Here is a 23,801-nt window from a genome sequence, read left to right as displayed (position 1 = left end):
TCGGTTCCCCAACATGCTCTTTTCATTTTCTTGCACAACTTATTAGCTCAATTCACTAATGGGATTGTATTGTTCATGGCCCCATTGCCACTCCATGTTCCCGGTTCCTTTTCTCGTCATTTGGATCGAGGATCGAGGATCGAGTCGTTTAATGTAATTAAGTCAGCAATTATTGAGTTTAATGATATTATGTCTCTATTTTATTAAAAGACATCTTGAGTTTAAATCTAGTAAACAACTGTTATGGTAAAATTGAAACCTATTCTCCTGGTAATTTGATAAGCCACTTTACTCTCAAGTCATATGTATCCACCTTTCTTTTTTCTTTTTCTTTTTCTATGTTTTTTTATCACGCTCTTTTGACAATTTATAGGCATTGGGCACATCCCTATCCATTGCCCCCACCATTTCTATTTCTCCTCATTTCAATAGCGAGTGACTAATAAATCAATTGTTGTTTAGTTTAGTTTTACGACATTCAATTTTTTTCATTAAAAAAAAAAGGCTCTCTTGAGTTCAAATTTGACGAACACTTTGAATGGAAAAAAATGATATCTACTCGAGATAACATGAGATACCACTTTACTTAACTCATCCACCTTATTCTCTCTTTCCCTTTTTCACTTTTTTGATAGGCATCGATCACATCTCCATCAATGATGGGAAAATGGCATCGAGAATTCCACTTGTGATTGTGGTTACTTCCTTTAAGCTTCGCATGTGTAAGTGTAAAGTAAACATCTCTATTCTATTTCCTTTCATGTGGAGATACCCATAAAGAATTGGTCTCCTCCTTTTCCACATATTAGGTAATGAGTTAAATCCCCAAATAGTACCCTTGAAAACGAAATCGCTTGATGTATTTCGCATATATTTATAGGGTTTGTTCGGTTTGACAAAATCCAAATGCATATCAATTCTGTTTTTCTGAGTGCATACTGCATAATATGAGTAAACTTTCTCCAATGATCAATTTTGACGCAACTTTTGTATTGAATCCGAGCTAAATGAACGAACATTGGCAATTACAAAATATGATCACAATTAAGGCAAAAAAAAAAAAAAAAAAAAAAAACTTGTCTATTTAACAAACTAATAAAGAAATTAGGTGGAAATAGATAAAAAAAAATGCAGATTGAATTCTATGTGATCGGCCATCACATTCACACCAACACGCGTACGTACTACGCAGGCAGAATTATTAGTGTTTGGTCGCAGGTAGCAGTCGAGAGGCTAGACCCTAGACCTAGCTAGCACAGAATAAGCTTAGTAAACGTCAGCAACCACTCTGGTTTCCCTTTTCCAATTTATTTTTCATTTATTTTTTTATTTTTCCCACAAAATCAATCTTGAAGGACACACAAGGGACACTTGCCTTCCCACAGCCACTTTTTCCTGCGTTGACTGCCTGTTGACCATGCGAGCTGCTAAACCATACTTTTCCTAAGGCTACATTGATCTATCTGGTTATGTCTTCTCTCGTCACTCCACAAATCTGGTAATATAACACGTTAATTTAATGCTGATAATGTGAGTTTACTCGTCATTAAGAATCTGTAGATTATCGCTTTCGTGAAATGACCTAGTTGGTTGGTAGACTCTGATAGGAATTCTTAAGAGCTTATTAGTATAACTTAACCCTAAAAACTGGGTTGTAAGAGTGTTAAGATAGCTAATTAGTACAACTTGACACTAAAAACTGGCTTATAGGAAAATGATGCACAAGAAATTTAAGCCATCCCAAAATATGTTATTCTTGAATGTGGGATAAAATAGACCAATGCATTCCAATTTTGAAAATTTGGACCATTTGCCTTCATAATTATTATTTGCGGCAGTATTTACCATATTATAAGCATTTTCTTGATCATTAAGGTAGAACACAGACTCAGAGCAAGAAACTCATAGTAAAATTAAAAAACAAAAAGAAGCTAATTAAGGTGGAAATTTAGATACGATTGGGATTATTATTCTGATTAATAATTCCGACCGGTTGTTGGTTTGCCGTGGCTTCGGCCATAGGCATCACTTGCCAGGCCGAAGCCGCGATGAGAGGGCGGTTGTGCCAACCGAGAGTGAGGCAGCCTTGGTTCTCCTCCACGCGGTACCCTTCAGCCGAGAAGAGAGTAAGAAGCATACTCGCCTGCTTAAACGCATTCGATCCCAAGTGGAGCGGCCTGAACCCGGCTTGCTCGAGCCGGATCCGCCACTTGTCCAGCGGTTCGTGCCTCTCGACTCGAGCCGCTCCCTCGCAGCACACAACGTTGCATATCTCCCTCTGTATGTAAATCTCCGCCAAAGCCTTCTCCGGCTGCATCGCGCAAGCCTCCAGCGAGTCGAACATGTTCGAGTAGTAGTACAGCGCCTCCGTGAACCGGTCCAGAAAACCCGGTTTGTTATGGTCCGCTTCCTGCTCCACAACCGCCACGATCTTCGGGTTGAGGTTCCGGATCCAGGACAGCATCATCTCGATTGGGGAGTTCCGGTTCGGGTCGGATCCGAGCAGCCGGTGCAGCTGCATGATAGAATTCACCGCCACCGCCTCCTTGGGACTCACCTGGAGCATCCACGGCTTTACGTCCTCGAGCCTCGAAGCCGCCACGCCGCGGAAAGTGAAGCGGACGTTGACGGACCGGGCCAACTCGGCGAGTCGGAGGCCGATTTCTCTCAGCGAGTCGCGCCCGTCCGGGGACGGCGGTCCAATGCCGGTCAATCGAAGCAGGGGGGGCCCACCGGGGCGGAGGGCGAGGGCCTGAATAAGCGCGGGCCATTGGAGGCCGTGCATTAAGTTGAAGTCGATGACGTGGACGCAGTCGTGACCGTCGAATGCTTCCAGGATGGCCTGATTGGCGGTGAAGTGCGCGAATTTGAGATAGGGGCAGGCCTCGTAGAAGTAGTGGTAGAGAAGCTCATTCTCGTGAACCGAGCCGGAAGCCGAGCCGACGGTCTGCGGCGAGAAGATGCGGCAGCTGAGGGCGTCGATGAAGTACCCGGCGACCTTCCCGATGCCACAGCTGGGGTTGACACGTGTCAACAGAGCCTGCATGTTCTCGATCAGGGAGCCGGCCAATGCTAGGTCACCACGCTGGACGGATTCGGCGCACGTGACAAGCAAGTGGACCAGCCTAATCCCCGAATCTTCTTCCATGGCGGTGACGACGGTGAGCTGGTTGTGGTTCTGCTGCGGCACGGCGGCGATGACGGCGGAATTATCGGTCCATGTTTGGCGGGGGAGGGCGGCGGGATTATTGATGACGGCGCCTTCGGAGAAGTCGAGATCGGAGGGGAGAGAGATGAGGGGTTGGTGGTTGAACTCGGTGAGGAGGGAGTCGACCCAGGTGGCGAGGTCGGCGGGGTTGTAAAGGACGGCGTCGGAGGCGAGGTGGGAGAGGTCGCCGGGGGAGTTGACCATGACGGTCTCAAGCCGCTCGAGGCGCTGGGCGACGTGTCGCAGATCAGAGGAGCGGACCTTGTATCCGGCATCGGCCAAACAGCCATCGATGTCGGCGGGGGGTTTGGTGACGGAGGAGGAGGAGGAGGAGCTGGCGCTGCTGCTGGCGCCGGAGCAGGTGGTGGAACCGTACGGCCCCATAGATTAGGAATAGGAATTGGGTTTTTTATTTTGTGGGTGAGGATAAATATGGATTCAGATACGAGGTGGGAGTTTGTGGGATTTGCTGATGAATCTTCTTCTTCTTCCCATGAGGAAGTTAGAGAGAGAAAATTGTAGAGAGAGAGAGAGAGAGTGAGGAAGTGAGCGAGTGGAAAGAGAGGGATGAAATACTGAGTGGGGGAGAGAGAGAGAGAGAGAGAGAGAGAGAGAGAGGTGACTGCTGACATATTACAGGGGTACACTAGTACCAAGTACCAACCAACTGGATAGTATAGTGAATACACTGCTCCCTTGCTTTATTTTTCTCCTTTTTTCCTTTTCCTTGCACTATATATTTTATTGAGTTTTCTTTTTTATATTTTTATATTTGTTTGGATTAGTTGTAAGCTGTAATCTACTAATCTCTTTGGTAATAATGCTAGAGGGGCCAGAGCCAATTTTTGGTCATTCTCTTAAATCATTGATTCAAGTTTTTCCGAATTTGAATGTTCAATGTTCAATCTTCAAGTGAATGGAAGACATAAATAAGATAATGTTGACAGCCATCAAATATTTGCATAATGGTATTACAAATTTACGTATTATAATATTAAATATGATTTTCGCATTATCAATTTTTTCTTTGTGCTTGCTTCTTCTTATTTGTATCATTTGATTCTCTTTTAATTTCTTCAATTTGAATAACATCGGTTAACTTGTGATGTGTAAAAGAGGAGAAAAGCTTTGTGTAAAGCAAAACAACAACCTCCAAACTTTCTTTTATTAAATGGGGTCGACTGTATGAATCTTAGAACGTAATATTTGCAAGCTATGTGATACTTCATAAATTTAAGGTGTAGTCCTAATAAAAAGATACCTGTGTGCATAATAGTATAACAATCACATTGAAAAATTGCTCGTCAGTGAGCGGTCAATCAGTCTACGACGGAGAAATTGTATGGGAACATCCATATAGTGATCGACATCAGGAGTCAACAGTGTGTCCAAATCTGCCGGCTCAAAATAAAGAGACTGGGTCAACTTGGCTTCAACGTTTGCTGCTATGAAAATCTGCATCTAATAAATAATGCATCTAATAATTAATCACATTCGTGTTTAATTTTCTCCAAGATCTTCCTAAGCTTAACCATGTCAGACGGAAGGCAAACCAGGCGGCACACAGGCTCGCACGTGCTGGTGTTGGAAGCTCTCAGGAGAAAACGTGGCTTGAGGAACTTCCGGGTTTAGTTATGGACGCCTTGGTTGAAAATGAGTCCAATTAATTTGTAATATTTCTTTGCTATGTGAGGATAGTTAATTTTTAGTTTGTTTGTGGGGGACACTCTTTTTCCTTTCGATCAGGTTGAAAGTTCCAACAAGATTTTTATCGAGACCCATATATGTACTTCATCCTCACTTTATACGTATTTCCTTCTTATCAATGAAAATCGTACTTTAATATTAAAAAAAAAAGAAAAGTAAATGAGTACTTTTATTCAAGTAAATAGTAATATGCCTTGAGTAATTTTGACCCTTTATTATACATATATTTCAAATGGATCACTTCATCGATAGGGTTAGGGCAAAAGAGGTAGATGAAGATTTAAAAAAAAAAAAAAAAAAAAAAAAAAGAGAGATAGAGGAAGACCTAGGAAGATGGAGGCTCAAGGTAAAAGAAGTAGAGGAAGACATAGGAAGACGAAGGCTCAAGGCAAAAGGGGTAGATGAAGACTTAGGAAGACGGAGGATAAAGGCAAATGAGATAGAGAAAGGTATGGAGTACTTGAATGAAGCTAACGGAAGACTTGACGCAAAATCGAGCTTAATGACGTTTTAGGATTCATATAATCAGCCCCATTTATGAGGATAAGGTATGGTTGTTGTTGTTATTATTGTTCGGATCACTTCATTGATAAGTTTTTAAGTATAACTGTCACTGTTTAAGTGTTAAGTGATATTTCCATTCCACTCATATTATAAGTTATACGATCAGTTCATGACATGTCGTCGTTGTCATCGATATTATATAATATGCGTGTAAAATTATCACCATGCAGTAGTGTGATCGTGACCCTAAACTTTATGTTTTCCATTTCATCTTACAATTTGCTCTATATTAAATGCATGAGAGGAATCATGATTCACTATGTAAATAGGTCATTTCATTATCTACTTGCTTATAATTAATCCATATTAGCATTTAATCCTTTTAGCTGTTGATTTAATAAATCCACAACTTGATCTTCAACCCTTGGCAATCGCTTTTAACCAATAGTTAATTATTTGAATATCGAGCTTAAAAAATGAATTATTTCTTAATCTCCACAGAGTTATTGGGTATGTCGACAACGGCAGTCTGAGTTAAATATTAAAATCCTAACCTTCTCATTAAGCTCTTCCTCCACCCCAGCACAAGATTATACAATAATTAAGGATCACTAATGCTCTCTTATGCACATAATTACCTATATGATTGGCTCCCACCTGTGGAACCCATCAAGGGGGCCACTTGAAAATAGTTGGGGTGTGAGAGGAGAAAGAAAGTACTCTCTCTTCTCATAATACTATGAATAAATTAATGGGATCTTTTGAAATGGATAAATTGAACTAAAAATTAGACATATTTCAAAAATCAAAAGTCACTAAAAATTGGACATATTTTAAAAGATGGGCTATAAAATTGGATCTCTTTCAAATTTTCCCTAAATTTAATTTATCATCTGAATATTTTTTCAAGAGTTGAGAAAAATCTCATAATCTAATGTCAAAAGCCCTACAATTACAAAGTTGATCATATCATTTCATACTTGTAGTTGATCACATTAAATATTTGACTCATTTTTCATTTTTTCTATTAAATATATATACTCTCTTATATATGATTTTTTTAGCTATTTAAAATAACCTCGGTCGCTTTAAAATAATATTTTAAAACGTAAAAGGAACGTTACATTGGTTTAAAAAATTGTACATGACTATGAGAGGATGATGACTTACATAGAACTTGATCATTATTATTGTAATATTTGGATCGAATAACCTAAAATTATGTGTAAAATTCTTTGCACATGAAATTAAATTATTAAATTGAAATGTCAAGTAAATGTAGAATCGTTGTCTCTGTGCAATTGCTCTCCATGAAAGAACCTCATGGGAGTTATTGGATATACCAAAAAAAAAAGTGAATGCAATTTGTTAGGTAATAGGTACCGTCACTAATATTGACAAGTATATTTTTCTATAGTTTATTTTGTCATTGTATATTGTACTGCCACATATTCCACGTCACTGAGACACATGTCGTATGAAGACACTGAAAGGTGTCATTGTAATTGTTTTTATTTTACTAATAGATGTCGCTGTTAATGCGAATCATATTATAAGTCCATGTATCATGGATTAAAGTGATATGAACGGATAATTAGATTAGGGTAATTCTATTAACATCTCATAATCTTACTTCTTCTTTTACCCCTATTTGAATTAAGATGAGAAAAAGAAAATCTAACTATCCAATTATTTACCAGCAGCCATCTACCTCACACCCATTCATTTACCATGGCACCACATTATCAAAAGTTCATCTTTTTGTTCAGAAGTTCATCTTCTTATTCATATGAATTCTCTGTAATTGATATATGGCATCAATTGTCAAGAAACTAGTGCTTGTTGATTTATTTTTTATTTTTTTTAACTATAAAAAAAATATAAACCAAGAGATCAAATTAACCCAAGATCCATCAAAATATTAATATAAACTGTAGTACTTCAACTCTGATACAATGCAAATGACATTAACTGAATTACAAAAATTCAAGCTCCTGATTGTACTTGCGAGCCAAAGCCATCAGAGAACGCTCGATAATCCCTCCATGGAGCCTCAGCACCAGTTGAAGAATCAACTCTTTCTGGATGTTGTAGTCAGCTAGGGTTTGGCCGTCTTCGAGCTGCTTGCCGGCGAAGATCATGCGCTGCTGCTCTGGTGGAATGCCCTCCTTGTCCTGGATCTTTTTGGTGTTTCTTTTTTGTTTATGGGTTTGAGGGACAAAGTTGGAATTTTTGAGGAATTTTTTGAATTTGGGGTGGATTCATAACATTGTGGGGTGTGTATAAAACAACCCTTAGATTAAACGGTTTTTTAATTACATGATAATCAAGACAAGGGAAGATCCAATTTTGATCCACAACTTGGCTGTTAAACTAAATATATAGATAGGGATGTCATATCCTCGTAGCCTTAATATAGCAAAGTAAGATTAATTATATGGAGGGGATACTTAATTTATTGATGGTCCAATCGATCAAGATTCCAACTTAGTTAAATGAAAATGGAACGAGGCAAAGCTATTAGGGTTAGCTTGAGCAGTGAGAGAATGTACGATAATGAGTTAAGATTAGAATAAATTCAAATATATATCAATTCCTTCGTGTATAACCAAATAAGGAACCGGTCTAGTTTATAACTATTATTGTAAGTGGAGATCGTACGTGCTTAATTTAGTCCAAAAACACTTTTAGTGTGGAGTACAACATATCTGATCTGCGCACGCTCGTGTAAATTAAGAAAAAGTTAAATGGAGATCGAAGACAATAAAGCTCATGCAAATATACAATGGCCATTGAAAAGCTCAACGAGTCAAATAATTCTAGACATGCGTCTCTTTTTCTTACTAATTCTTAGGACCTGTGAACTTTGTGGCCCTCAGGGCGACACTGTACAAATATTATATATATAATCAAAATTTACAAATACCATGCATGTATGTATGAATATATTATAAATACAGATTATATTTTGTATGTTCTCTCTCACAAAAACGAAAGGTATAAGAAAATTCGCAATTATTGGTAGACAAAGAGAGGTCGATAGTTGGACATTGATCTTTCGATCGATGATTCAATAATTTGCATGAAATAAGTAAAAAACATTTTTTCCTAGTATAGTTAGGGTTTTAGGTGGTCTGTTAGATTATGGAGAATCTGGAGACCATTTCACAAGCCCAAATAAGGGTTTAACTAAGCTTAACTATTTGGGTTTGATTATAGTTAAGAGGAGTTCTTTTCCATGCATACTTTAGAATTTGTCAACACTTGATTACAGAGTTAGAAGTTAGATCAGTTTATTTAAGTAACGTGTTTTGCTCATTTCAAATTCAAGCTTGAGCCCTCATTTTCATATAATAGAAGTGAGAGTTGGTTTTACATGCATGCTTAGACTTATTCATCACTTATTAATTGTATATAATTCATAATACTTAAGTCAGTTGATTATGACAAAATGCACTCTCTAAAATTTGAGGTTGATCGAACCCTTCTATATACTAAATGGACCACTGGTGAACATAAATATATAGAGAAGTGTAGGGGGACAACTGGATTTCCCGAATTAGAAGTAAGAGCCTAAAGGAGGTGGTCCAGTAGGTAACCTGGAATTTGGGTCCAGAGAGCAATCACAGAGCCCTAAAAAGCATGAATTTAAGTGAAAACCGTGTGTAATGCTCGAGGACGTAGGAATCCTTAGTAGGAGGACCCAAATTTTGATTGGGAGGGAATGAGATGCCGACGCGGGTGGGACTGAGTCACTGTGGGAATCAAAAGGGGACCTGAATATCTCCTTCGCTGGCATTGGCCATTCAGAAGGCGAGGAGAGGAGGGGTGGCGGTTGCGGTGCTGGAATGAGACTCTCAGACTCTCTGCTGCTCATCAGTGATCAGACTTTCTCTCTCTCACACACCGCAGCAGATGCTCGGTCGAGAGAGAGAGAGAGAGAGAGAGAGAGGTTGGGGTCTGTTGGGACCAGAGCATTCCTGTGAGAACATGTTGTGTTTGGGACAGACATCACTAGGGTGTGTTTCCGTTGTTTTTGCTGACACTATCACGTTATATATTGCATCCTCTCATGCATTTCATGATCATATATCACACTTATAGATACATAGATATGAGTGTGTGTATACTTTCCCCTAGTGCGGTAAACTACGTTAACGTTGATAGTCTTGATACCATGATTGTCCAGATCTATAGTTGTGTATATAACTACATCTTATTAGTCCTAGCATATGGGCACACACAAAGTGTGTGAGAAAATTTTTTATTTTTGTTTTTGAAATAGAAGGAGAGAGGAAGAGAGTGATAGAGAATGTGGAAGTGTGAAGTTTTTTTATTATTTTATTATTTTATTTTATTTTAATTAGAGATATGTTATGATTATATGAAGATGAGGTTCTGAAAAAAAATAGCAAAATTTGATTGTGTGAAATTACATTTCTGCTCCATATTTCTTATTCATGTTATGTTTTAATTAGAAGGTTAAACTGGTAATTTCATAGAATTTTGGTTGATGATGAGTGTTTTATTAATTAGTAGAGATATATCGCATTTTCTCAACTTCGCTAAATTGACATTAACATTAATTATTAACACCGTAATTGTCTTGTCCAACAGGATGGAGTTAAAGCCAAACTTAAGAGTTCGTTTGCTACGTAAGATTGGATTCAAATGGATATGACAAACTAGAGAGTAGGAGATGAATTATTTATGAAAGAAACTTATCAGTTCTAATCCTTTTCAAAAGGGTAGGATTAGACATGAAGTAAACTTCTCCCTTCTAATCCTTCTAGTAATCCATCTCCAACCTCAAAATTGTTATAAATTTTTCATTTTTTTTCTTTCAACATACCTTATAATTACTTATATATTCTAATCCAATCATCTATATCAATGAAGCTTTAGGCCTTGGAATTCCCCACCCCTCTTTATCTATAACATATGGTGAAAGTGATAGAAACTAGAGAGAGAGAGAGAGAGAGAGAGAGAGAGAGAGAGAGAGAGAGAGAGAGAGAGAGAGAGAGAGATGTAGAGAGAGAAGTAAAAATATAATTGTGATTGTTATTTAGTCAATAAGATTACATTGATATATATATATATATATATAGCTAGAATATCCTTAGAGCAAAGGACAGCTGCATTTTAAATTTTGGCCCCCAAATTTAAGAAGCTTACTCTCTTTCTTCATTGTCGGTATATTATTCATATGATCATTGATATATCATTTATAAACTAAGAAGTGGCGTTAACCTTTAACGAATGCCTGTTTCGGAAACCTCAATATCTTGCTATTCTTCTTATATGAGTAATGCATCAAATTTGTAAATTAAGTGATGTGTCATCAATAAAAAATAAGCTTGTTAATCAACACTTAAATAATAATCCAATCATCAACTTTCATGTTATTTAATTTACAAAATTTTATCTACAAATTTATTCTCTCTTTCTTATATTCCCATCCCATCTCAAAAATTATACTTACCAATAATATAATCCACTTTGAATACATTATTATATTAACAACTAAGACACTTCTGAATCTGTGATTATCTAAAACACTTCTAAATTTTGGAATCCACTTTGAACCGGTACTATTAAAAAAAATTCTGAGTTCTGAATCTGTGATTATCTAAGCAATGTATATAAAAATTGATAATTGAAAGACACACTTGACACCACCCCTTTTTCGAACCAAATTGGTCCAACAGATACATGTGAACATCGGCACAACAAGCACATCACTTAGATTTTTGGCTCAAATATTTACTTACTTACCTCAGCATTCAATCCAGCCGAGCAGGACCAACCAACCTTACCATTTTCTGCAGACTGAGAGCTCAGCAATGCTACAATACTGAAACTGTTTCAGTGTAATCGGTATGTAGCAACTGCAACACCACCTTCCACAGTGTATGGAATGATGGATATGGCAGTACAAGATATAGATTATGGTTCGGCAAAGGGTCAGGCCAGTGGAGCAGATGAGAAACCATAAGAACTTAAAACGTGTGACAATGTGTGACGGTCTTGAAATGCTGTCACAACAACATTTTTGGTGTAGATAAGTTTGTGTAGTTGAAGTCGTGTTCCATCAACCCCTTTCACCTTGAGAGTTAGGGACTAGACCTTGTAGAGTAGCCCAAATTATGCTCCAAAAGCCTGCTGGGTTTCGAGGCAAAGGGATGAACATTATCACCAGTACTACTGAGCATAAGATACCCGGATCATCCGTCACCACAATTTGTTTTTCAAAAAATAGCATGAGTCACATAGCAGCCAGCAACAATGGTGGCTCCTATTTCCCTCCACCACATTAGACCCCCTTTCAATTCCGAAATCCTACTCTGATACACCAAATCCACCAAAGCCACAGCCATTGCCCCCACGACCGCCGCTGCGACCGTCACCAAAAACCCAATTGAACCACACCCTTGTCTCGCATTACTAGACAAATGCTCCGCCGTGTCCGAGCTCAAGCAAATCCAAGCTCAACCCCTCTGAACAGGGCTCTTTTTCGACGCCTTCACCGCCGCCAAAGTTGTCACCTTTTCGGCTCCGGAAGGCTCCGGAAGCCTCCGTTATGCCCGTTTAGTCCTAACCCAAATTCCCATTCCCACCACTCGTAACTCGGTTATCCGTGGCTGAGGATTTTCAACGGGACGACGTTTTTTTCTACCAAGAAATGATTTTGGAAGGTTGGTTGCCTAACAGATTCACATTCCCTTATCTGTTCAGGTTGTGCGGGGATTTGCGGGAGCGAAAACAGCTGCATTGCCGCTCGACGAAGTTCGGTTTCGCTTCGGATTCATACATTTAGAACACTTTGATGAACATGAATGCGAATTGCGGGTGTTTTGTCTCCGCTCAGAAGGTGTTCGACAAAAATGACTGAGAAGAGTGTGGATTCTTGGGCAACCATGATTGATGCGTATGCTAAATGGGATCGACCAGTTGAAGCTTTGAAATTGTTTGGTAGGATGGAATGTGAAAATGTGGATCTTAATGAGGTCACTTTGGTTAATGTTTTGACTGCGTGTGCGAGGGCGAGGGATTTAGACATGGCGAAAGGGGTGCACCGGTACATTGATTAGTATGGTTTCGGGAACCATTTGAAGCTCAATACGGCTCTCTTGGATGTTGACTGTAAGTGTGGATGTGTATTGCTTGCTCGAGATTTGTTTGCCAAGATGCTGGAGAAGAACTTGTTCAGTTGGAACATCATGATCAATGGACATGTTGAGGATAGTAACTACTATGAAGCGTTTGTACTCTTTCATAAAATGCAGCTCAAAGGAGAAAAAGAGGATGAGGTAACGATGGTAAGTTTATTGCTTGCTTGCAGCCATTTTGGTGCTCTAGAGCTTGGTAAGTGGTTGCATGCCTATATGGAAAAGGAGAACATTAAGGTGGACGTTGCCTTCGGGACGACTTTTGTTGACATGTATGCACAATGTGGAAGCATAGACAATGCATGGGAAATTTTCCGAAAGCTACCCAAGAAGGATGTTATGACTTGGACAGCGTTGATTTCGGTTCTGCGGTGTGTGGACAAGGGAAGAAGGCTTTGGAGCATTTCCATGAGGTGCAGAAGAGCGGGGTGAAACCACATGCGATAACCTTTGTTGGGATATTGGCTGCTTGTAGTCATGCTGGATTAGTAGACGAAGGGATTTCGCATTTTAAGTCAATTTCTGAAGTTCAGCCTACCATTGAGCACTATGGTGGTATGGTTGACATATTAGGGCGAGCTGATTGAATTGCCGAAGCAGAGGAGTTGACTCGGAAGATGCAAATTCCACCGGACCGTTTTGTTTTGGGAGGGCTTCTTGGTTCCTGCAGAATCCATGGCAAACTTGAGGCTGCAGAAAGAGTTGCTCAACAGCTTTTAGAACTCAGCCTCCACAAAAGCCGGCAATCGCATTTGTGCTCATAAGCACAAAACCGAGGACAGCAATACGAGTAGTGAAACCTCAGAGTACACAGTGATTGCCACACTGCAACAAAGCTCATCTCAAAAGTTTACGATAGAGAAATAATCGTGCGGGACAGAAACCGCTGTCAACGGTTTAGGGACGGATCTTCTTGTTGTAATGATTTCTGGTGATGAAGATTTGAATATATTAAGAAACTTCAATATTCTTGTTCACTCAAACGTACGAAATCATAAAGCTTTGGTGTCTATTTTAACAAAGCATGATTGTCCACAGACAGCGGATCAATAAACTATTAGAAAGACAACTTCATAAAGTGGATGTGTCGTAGACATGATACCACTGTCTGTGCATACACCTTCTCAAGCATCTTCACAAAAGAAAGAAAAAATGCAGATAAAAAACGAAGATTGTATAGCACTCGGGTAAATCGAAAATGAAGATTTGACTTGTTAACTTTACCAAGCAAACAAAATTCATTGTCAACAGAAATGAATTAGGTGGCATTGTCATTAATCACCCGTGTAAAGGTGAACTGAAGTGCTCTCAGGTATCAAATTATAATAACATAATTATTAATTAATTGTCGAGATCAAATACAGAAAATTTCCTAATTTACTAATGCCAAAATTAAGATTTCAAACATGCTTCACCAGCAGCTACAAAATGCAAAAGTAAGAACGGAATTCTCATTTAGAAGCAAGTTTACCGGAAACTGCCTTCCCTTGATTTTCTTCGGAAAATTCATCACCACCACTCTCACTGAGAGGCTGTTTAGACACCGTTGTTTCACGCTGTGATGGAGCACTGCTTACTCCAGTTACGGACTGCTGATAAAGAACACCCCCTACGATTGTTAAGAGGAGGCAGAGCAAACCGAATGGACTGGCATGCTTATCCCAAATTAGCACATTGATGGCAACCGTAAGAAACTTATTCACAACACCAGTCACTGTGAATGCGGTAGCAGAGATTGCCTTCCTTGCTGCAAACCCAAAGAAACTGATGAGCAATCCAAACACACAAGATAATGAGACCGCGAAAAGTGCACCAGGTTCAAAGAAATTCGCAACATTTGATCCCAAAGCAGCAAACACATCAGAATACTCTCCAGTAATAATCCAAAATGGTGGAGCCATCATCAGTGACAAAAGATTGTTGTACAACACAAAACCCCAAGTGTTCAACCCGAGATTCGTGACCATATGCTTAATATAAACCATCTCAGTTGTAATGGTCACCAAATAGGCAAACGCCCACGCATATGCAGTCAAAGTAAAACCCGAATCAGTGGCCACATAACCAACAGCTCCACCCAAAATGATCAACAACGATACAAAGGTAAGCTTAGATGGGATTGGCTGCTTCCTAAAAGCAGTATCCGCCAGCGCAACCAAAAGGGGTGTGCATGATCTAAACACTATAAACGTATCCACATTCGCATGGCGAAGAAGATTGGTGTTGGTAAAGATAGCAAGGTAAAACACAAGTGCGGCGGGCAAAAACTTCTTGGCCGTCTGCCATGTGAAGGGATCGTGGTGCAAAAATCCCGACTTTCCCAAACCCCAAACTCCCAAAGCAGATGTAAGGTACTGCAATGCAGTCAAAAGGCCAGGGTAGTTGAATTTGGTAATGGCAAACTTGTTTATCACAGCTAACAAGCTAGAACAGAGAGCATACCCAATCACAAGACTGCTCGTAGCGAAATACGGCTTAGCGGAATCAACTCTAATCGCAGACATTGTCACTAACTAAAATACCCAATTCGAATTCAGAGCAAAAAAATCTAACAGATCTTCAAAATTTCAAGAGCTATATGTACAGTGAAAGGCTACACCAACAGAGGCAAGTGAATGAAATCGAAGAGGTGAACACTTCATAGAGAAATCTGAGATATGGGTTTTCAAGATTATGCCGATCTACTATTAGCGTTTGAAATTAATGCATTAAACGTCAACTGAATCGATTGAAATGTAGAGTTATGGAAGAATTGTACATCACCGACATGTAGAAAAGCTCGGATCTTTGAAGCGAAACGAAGAGGATGAAGGAGTTGCGGCGGAGGCCGAGATCTAGGAAGGAGCTCCGGCGAGCTCAGAGGAGCGAAGTGAAATTTCTACGGCGGTGCAGTGCAGAGAGAATGGTGCTGTGGAGGAATAGCATTGAAATTTCTACGGCGTTGAGATTTGGTTCATACAGAACGCGGCCTTTTGAAGACTTTTTGGTTATTTAATCGGGTAAGATTTATTTAGTCTGCTCTGATTTGTTGAAGATCTCTGCAGACTTTGAGTAATTTTATTGCTTGGTGATGTGATTGTGAATATAATATCCAACCAAAAATTGACAAAATGAAAAGAAAAACAAAACATGTCATCTAATAAAAATTTATCTTTTTCTTTTACCGATTAAAATAATTTTCTCTTTTATACTTACCTAGACGGGGTCAATGAGCGATGTGACTTTTATTGCACTTAGAAGAGGTGCCAGCTTAAGGTCTCCCCAGTGGAAGAGTTTACGTCATAAATAATTGCATTGGAGCTACTTAGTATTACGGTTTAATGATATTTTTTTATATATAAATAAGAGGTCTTAGGTTCGATTATCGCCAAAATCGAATTTAAACCACATTATTGTTAGCTCATTGGAAAGCTAAGCCCACATCTCCCCTCAATATAAATAATATCGTTTGTTTAAAAAATAAAATAAAATAATTTTCACTTTTTTATATTTTGAAAAATAATTACAATAAAAATGATAAAGATTAAGGAATAGGAAAGAAGATAAAGAATAAAGAATAGGAAAGATTAAGCAAAAAAAAAATGAAAATAACTTTAAAACTTTGAATTTTAATCAAAATGATAAAAATGTGTTTTAAGTGAATAGTACCATGAATGATTTTTTAGAGTAAAAATATCATTTTCATTAAAAGTGAACAATACGTGTGTTTCGTTAAAACTCAAAAAAAAAAAAAAAAACAAAGAGAGATTTGGATTCCACCAATGAGAGGTGATGCGAAGAGAACCTGAGTTAACAAGTGAGGCCACGTCCTAATTTATTAGTGGGATGATTATCAGATGCGTCATGGCTTGGTCCTGCACTTGACTCATCATACTACCAATCTGGATGTGGTTCAGATTCATATCTATACAAATAATCACCCTCATTATGACGCATATTTTCCTTCAAAGATTTGTTTCATACTAGATTTACCCCTATTTTCTTCGCTCCAATACCCTCTAAAAGAATAACAATCTTGTCCCCGCCTTGCAAACTGAGCTTATCGTTTGATAATTGTCCCTGCCAAAAATAATCCTCTTGCATATCCCAGACATCCATAGAGGCCTTCAAAGTAGTATGCTTGGTACAATTTACAACAGTAATGACAAGATGATAATTCCCCTTGATTTTCGAGTTAAGAGAGCAGAGAATCAACCCTTTAAAATTACGATCATCACATTGAGGAACATCAAAACTGACTTTATTGCCATTAGCGACAATCTTGAACCACTCTGGAATATCATAAATCTTATTGAGAAAAATGCCACCTTTTTCGCAAGAAGTCCATCCCTATCATATATATACAATGTAATATAGTAGTGTCAAATACTTGTACATGTTCGTTTGTGTTTGTGTGTGTGACTGATAGAGAAAGACGAGTAAGAGGAGACAGAGAGAGACCGACTTGTAGGATATTTTTCCTGAACTCAGCTGTGAGATTGGTGCACCCTTCCATACGAAGCATTGTCATGGAGTTTAATGATTCACCGAAGCCTAAACCTGGAACATGTGTGAACTTGCCCGAATGCGTTAGAGTCAGTTCTCTCATGTTTGACATTTGCGAAAAGTCTGGCATTGTTTCCAATGCAGGGCATAAATCTGCTTTCAAGAATTGCAAATTTGTTGGTAAATCGGGGATCGCATGAAGATTCTCGCACGAAGTTAACCACAAATATACGAGATTTGAAAGACCACTAAGGCTAGGTAGGCTACGACAACTATTGAACCCAATACTCAAATCTTGTAAAGAAATTAGACTCCCAAGGTCGTTGGGGAATTGTTTTATGGCTGAAAGAGATGCATCAAGTTCTCTCAATGATACCATCTCCCCTAAGCCGTCAGGCAGTTTTCTTAATGAACAGCCTAACAGACGAAGAGTCTCAACAGATTTCAACTTACAAAATTTCCTTGGAAGAGACCTAAGCTTACGGCAGAATTCCAAATTTACCAAAGTGAGTCTTTTAAGTTGACCGATCGATGGGTGAATCTTGGACAAACTAAAACAGCCTCGAAAATTCAATTCTTCCAAATTTGGGAGCCTTGAAAAGTTCGGTGACTTTTTTAACTTATGGGAATAACTGAGATCAAGGATTTTCAAATTTTCGAGGCGCTGCATAAACCCAAAAGAAAATATTATTTAAAATCCAAGAAGAATATGGCCTACAATATAAAATCAGAAAGAGAGAAATAATTATAACTAGGTAGGGGTGATTGTACCTTGGAAATCTTCCAGCGTCGTGTGAGTTTGCTGTGGGGCAGGTGAAGAGCAACAAGTTTTGGTTCATTAAGAAGGTGCTTGGGCATGGACTTGAAAGGAAACCACGCCAGCGCAACCATCTCAACTCTTTTGGAAAATGTTTGAACTTTCCAGTGAGCTTTACGTTGATGAGCTGGAGAAATCTCAGATTTTTCATATTGGCAAATGCTTTTGTGCTGAAACTCGCCTTTTTAGAGCATGGCAAATCTAGAGTAATTCCTTCAATTTCTTGAGTTCCCTGTTAAGTAAACAAAAGGATATACGATGAGTAATAAAAAGGGTAATTTGCGTGTGAATAATGATTTACTTACAAACATGAAACAGCATACTAACAATTGTTACCATTTATAGTTTCGATTGGAAATCGATTTAATATTATTTCTACACAATAATTATAAGATATAGGCAGCTGCATGCACTAGGAAATAATTTAGCGAGCATTAATATGAAACTTTGTTGGGAATCTACTTACAGATTTATTTGTTAACACATCTGTTAAGGCTTCAAGGTCCCACAGTCTACTCCATCTTTCAGGTTGAGTGGGGGATTTTTCAGAAATGATTATCTTGCACATTTCTCGAATCAAATCATGCACCATTAGCATGCCCCGTTCAACAGTTACAAGACACCGTTCACAAAGAACACTGATTCCTATTATTGGAGATGAGCCACATCCATCTAAAATTTTTGTGACATAATCCTTCTCCACATCAACCTGGCTGATTTCAAGAAAGAAACATATATCAAGGAATATAGTCTTCTGAGTATCATCTAGCCCATCAAAGCTTATTCTAAGTCTTTCTATAATTTGTCCTTCAGGTATTCTTTTCAATTTCTCCAGATGGCTTTCCCACTCTATTGTGGGTCTGCCAATAAGAGAAGAGCCTAAAACTTGGAGTGCTAACGGCAGACCCCCACATCAACGCTAGATATTCTTTGACAATTCTAGATATTCTTCATCAGGGCAACTATTTTCAAATGTATGCCAACTGAAAAGCTCAAAAGCTTCCTCTTTATTCATTCCCCAAGCTGGATATCTCATTTTCACTCTAAGTTGATTTAGTATATGCTCATCTCGTGTTGTTATGATAAGTATACTTCCTGGACCAAACCATTCACGATTTCTAGCTATTGCATTTAGTTGTTCCACTTTATCTACGTTGTCAATAATGACAAGTACCCTTCTATGTTGGAGGTGTTGTCTTATAACAGTGATCCCTGCATCAACGCTACTAATAATTTGAGGGTTGGCATGATGTAAGATGTCAGAAATAAATTTTTGTTGCAAACAGAGCAGACCATGTTGGCTTGTACCATGGTGGCAAACATCTTCAAGGAAGCATTTGAATTGGAAGCTATGATGAATTTTGCTATAAATGGCTTTGGCAACGGTTGTTTTCCCCAATCCACCCATTCCCCAAATTCCAACCATTTTAACATCATCTGATCCACCACTTGAAAGATCACTGATAATTGGTTGAACACGAGAGTCGATTCCAACCGGGTATTTGGCCACGTGTAATTCATCTGTGTTGGGAAGCAATTCCCTAATATTCTCTTCAACAATTCTCCTAATAAGCTTTGCTTCATGCCTGAAATCTTAATTAGTCAGCATTAACTCAATGAAGGATTACTAGAAGCTATCACTTCACTCAATTAGTAAACATGAACGACATGGAGGGTGATAATATTGCCTGACTTCTTAGACTTTCAATAAAGGTTTAAGAAATTATGGTTTAGGATTAGTGAAAAAAATAGAACCAGAGAAGATTTGGAAGAAAGACACTGTGGTCTGTTCGCAGCAGCTAGTATATAAGGCATGTGATGCTTTATTTTGTTTAGGAAAACTAATGAAAAGACTTGAAAACTTTGAGTTTTAATGATAAGGATAAAATAAAGGGTAAAGTGAATAGTACCAGGATTGATTTTTTGGTGTAAAAATGTGGTTTTTCGTTAAAGTGAACAGTACCGGGTGCTTTTCGTTAAAGTTCCCTTGTTGTTTCGGTTGGTGAGGGAGATTGAGTCCAGCCGGCACCTTTAGACGAGAAAGAAAGCTGTTGTTCTTGTGGTTTTTTGGACAATTACTCATTCAAAGATATTGGTGGTATTTTGTGGCTTTTAGGAGAAAAGATTTGGTATGTACTTTCTTATTCTCCAATTGTTTTTTTGTTTGAGTGAAAGCTATTAGGTGTATGTGGGATTTGGAGTTTGAGAGCTAAAACTATATTTGTAATCTTCATTTTGATTAATAGTGAAGTTTTCTCTCCTTCTCCGACTGGATATAGGCTTAAGCCGAACAAGTACAAATCTTCATGTCATTTTGAATTGTTCGTTTTTGTCCTCTTTTTCCGTATTAATTTATTGGTTTCACATTTAGCACTTCTGCACAATATGATGTTTCTCATTGGTGCAATTATATACATATACAAGTCGACTAAACTAGTATATATCAATTTGATACACAGATTTCAACCTAAAATCAACTTGCGATATATAGGAGAGAGATGCCCAATATCAGTTAAACCACAAATAACCTTATTTTTTCGATGCTTGGACTTGGAGTAATGTATATGTAACTTTCAATGCCAAAAATTTCATTCTAGTAACATTATTTTTTTATGTTAAATTTGTAAGTCTGTCACCAGTAAAAATTTAATCATCAAAAATCACATCATATGATTTATAAAAGGGGAATTTTGATTTAGGTGCTTAATTTTTAAATTTGTTAGACCAAACACATCCCTAGCTTCTAAACTTCTTACTAAAGTACTTTCTACAATTTTTGTGCCACATTTTAAAACTGTCTTCTTTCTAAGATACAAAAATAATATCCAAAGCTCCTAAATCTAGTCTTCTTTATACCAAAATTATTATTAGTATTAATCCAAATTAAATTATTAAGTTATCAAACAATTAATGATGCCACTTAATACTACTGTTTAGTGTTATTTCGCCTCACTTGCAAGTAAGGTCTTAGATTCGAGCCTTGCTAAAAGCAAATTCGAACAAAATTATTATGGCTAACTCTATATAAGGCCTAACACTCCCCCATCTTTTAGTGTAGATAATATTGAATGTGTTTAAAAAAGTCATCAATTAATAATATGTTTAAAAAAAAAAAAACTAAATGTCCCTAAAACTAAAATCAAACGTATCTAGTTAAACGTACTAATCAACAATATGTACAAAAATTAATATACCAAAAACTAAAAACAAGCTTACCAATCCATAATATGAAATAAAATCATAGTATGAAAATTAATAACATATTGAATATAATCAGAAATCTAGGAATTCTAATCGTAAACATATCAATAATGTATACAAATAATTCTCTCAATAAAATGTATGCATAATAATTTAAAAAATATAAACATCCACCATTTTCGTTATCTTGATTATAAGATTATATTTGAATTTTAGGAGAAAAAGAATCTTTTGTACGATTTGTTTTTTTAAATGACTGGATAAATATTTTGAATGAAAAAGGAAAAACCATGATTATCTCTTAAAAAGGAGCCCACAGTTTCTAAAATACTTTAGTTAGCAGGAAATTTCAATAATAATTTCGAAAATTAAAATAATAGTTTTAATTTGATCATAGAAAAATGCTAATGTGGCCTAATGTACGTAAGCGTCTTAATCAAAATCCTTAAAAACCCAGATGTTTGATTAAAACAACTTTAAAATTAGGAGTTAAAATCTATTTAAGCATTTCTAAAAATATGTTTTAAATAGATAGCCTCCCTATCATTAACCATATTTTATCTTGAAAATCTTGATGTTTCAGTGAAGCTATTTTTCCTGTGTGCTATTTTTCCTAACAACCATTCATTAAAATGTTTCAAAATGTGAAAAAGCCGAATAGATAGCAGCAGTAGTATTAAACTAATCGAGTATTGAATGGCTTCAAAGTCTAATGAAAATGATTACCCGTTTTGAAGATGGTGGCCGGACAATTCTGCAGCTTGAGTAAGAGCCCTTCTCCACTGCTGTACTCTTTCTTCCTTAGCTTCACGTTCCTTGTCTTTTCTCTCTTCACGGATGCTGTCTTCGTGCTTCTGAAATGCTTCGGCTAAATAACCCTCCTGCTTCCTCACAAGTGAAGGTTCAACATCATAAAAGATTGGCAAAACCACTCGCTCCAGTTTTTCTCTGCACTCCATGATCTTGACCAGCTCGTCGAGACACCAACTCGAATCCGCATACCTCTTTGAGAACACAATGATAGAGATCCTCGAATCTTCGATTGCTTGGAACAGTTCCTCTCTTATTTGTTTCCCTCTTTTCAGACCGTCGTCAATAAAAACCTCGTAGCCTCTGTCTTTTAATGCCACATGGAGGAGGTGTCCTGTGAAGCCATTGCGTGTATCTTCGCCTCTAAAACTCAGAAACACGTCGTACTTCCAGAGTTTTGAGGAGGGTTCTTGGGATGTCATGGTGGTATTACTTTTTACTGCACTACAGTGGTTCCAATCGAGGGAAAAAAGATGGCAGTGGTTTTTTTGTGTTGCAAATTAGAGTATATATAGTACTGAAGGGACACTTTTTGGTTCTTTCCAGGAAGTGTCCGCTCCTAATCTTTAGCTCTTTCCAAGAAGCATCCGCCCCAAATTTTTGAAGAAAACCAAGAACGTTCCCAGTGAAAACCCACGATGTACGTGGCCACACGATCTGATCACTGATGCCTACGTACCCGTAATCGAAATTAATTTACAAAATTGGATTCCGATTACGGAATACATCTTTGTTTACGTAGTCTTGGAGAATCAAAATACATATGAGGTCCACACGAATTAAGGAATCCAACTCCTAATTTTGGAGGAATTTGACTCCCTGCATGAGGGAGGTATTTCAATTTCTTGACACTTGAGGAATCCGGAATGGATTTCTTCTACCAATTATGCCCTCACTTGTTTCTTATTATACTAACATTGTCCTTCATTTGACACTCATTATGTCATCTTTTAATAAATAAATAAAATCTATTTATATATTTTTATATAGATGAATTTTATTATATAAATTTAATTAAGAATTTAATTTAATTAATTAGTGTGAAAATAATTTATTTATGTAAGGGCAATTTAGTAATCAACCTAGTTTTCATTCCGATTGAAGTGAATTAGTAAACAACTCATATGGACTCAACATCATTTCTACTCCGATTCCAGACAGTTTTAGTAAACAACTTTAACAGGAATCTGATTCTGATTCTACCTCATTTCAATTCTTCTTCAATCCAATTCTTCTTCAATTCAATCCCTTTTAATTTGATTACGGATTAATAAACGAATGATGAACGTCTAACATTGAAGTTTCGGAAAAAGATTCGGAGAAAAACAGCTTTTAAGATGAAGCCGCGTGCAACAGTGTAAAGGAACACCAATGGATGGGATTTGAGGAGTTGATTGGAAAGTGCGCTTGCAGAAATAATTATTGCTAAGCGGCTGGTAGCGTTCACACGCTTTCCAGCGAATATCTACCATCGGCACGTCGGACCGAAAGTCCTCGGAGTCAAAAAGGTGTCTGGATTGATGTAGCTAAATTGAGATTACTTATACCACATTTTTATATTATATTTGTATTATTTTTTTTTTAATAAAAATGAGATTTCTATGTATTGGTTAATTATAAAGTCTATCTTTATTAAATAAGTGATGCAAATGTGGCAAATTTAGCTTTACTCTTGAGATTAATGAAAGGATAATACTTGCATTCTCACTAAGGATGCACATATTCCTACATTTACAAATAACATATCTTGATCGTATAAACTTAGCAATTGAAACTATTCAATTTCTTAATCACCATTTGAAGATCACCTGTACAAAAAAATATTCAAATTGAAAATCTTTTAATCATTCAAACGTATTAAATAAATAAACAGTTAATCATGAATATGTTACTTTATATC

General features: G+C 37.5%; 2 protein-coding genes and 1 pseudogene across 2 annotated transcripts; all 3 read right to left on the bottom strand.

The window, feature by feature from the left end:
• Positions 1 to 1,948: 1,948 nt before the first annotated feature.
• On the bottom strand, positions 1,949 to 3,592 carry LOC103400470 (DELLA protein GAI-like). The gene is given in 1 exon segment (NM_001328716.1): positions 1,949 to 3,592. A coding segment is annotated over 1 exon segment (1,644 nt).
• Positions 3,593 to 13,829: 10,237 nt separating this feature from the next.
• LOC103415759 (GDP-fucose transporter 1) lies at positions 13,830 to 16,329 on the bottom strand. The gene has a single exon (XM_008354051.4). It carries the CDS (start codon positions 15,090 to 15,092, stop codon positions 14,040 to 14,042), a length of 1,053 nt encoding a protein of 350 aa, XP_008352273.3. The 5' UTR covers positions 15,093 to 16,329; the 3' UTR covers positions 13,830 to 14,039.
• Positions 16,330 to 16,373: 44 nt separating this feature from the next.
• On the bottom strand, positions 16,374 to 22,773 carry LOC103415758 (disease resistance protein RUN1-like; annotated as a pseudogene).
• Between the last annotated feature and the right edge of the window lie 1,028 nt (positions 22,774 to 23,801).

This window comes from Malus domestica, chromosome 15, assembly GCF_042453785.1.
Source record: "Malus domestica chromosome 15, GDT2T_hap1".
Classification (NCBI taxonomy): Eukaryota; Viridiplantae; Streptophyta; class Magnoliopsida; order Rosales; family Rosaceae; genus Malus; species Malus domestica.
The sequence above is the reverse complement of the archived record's forward strand: the minus strand, read 5'-3'. Positions and strand labels throughout refer to the sequence as shown.

What these genes read in the sequence shown, in the direction of transcription:
- LOC103415759 (XM_008354051.4), bottom strand. Translation starts at nt 15,092, where the DNA reads ATGTCTGCGATTAGAGTTGATTCCGCTAAGCCGTATTTCGCTACGAGC.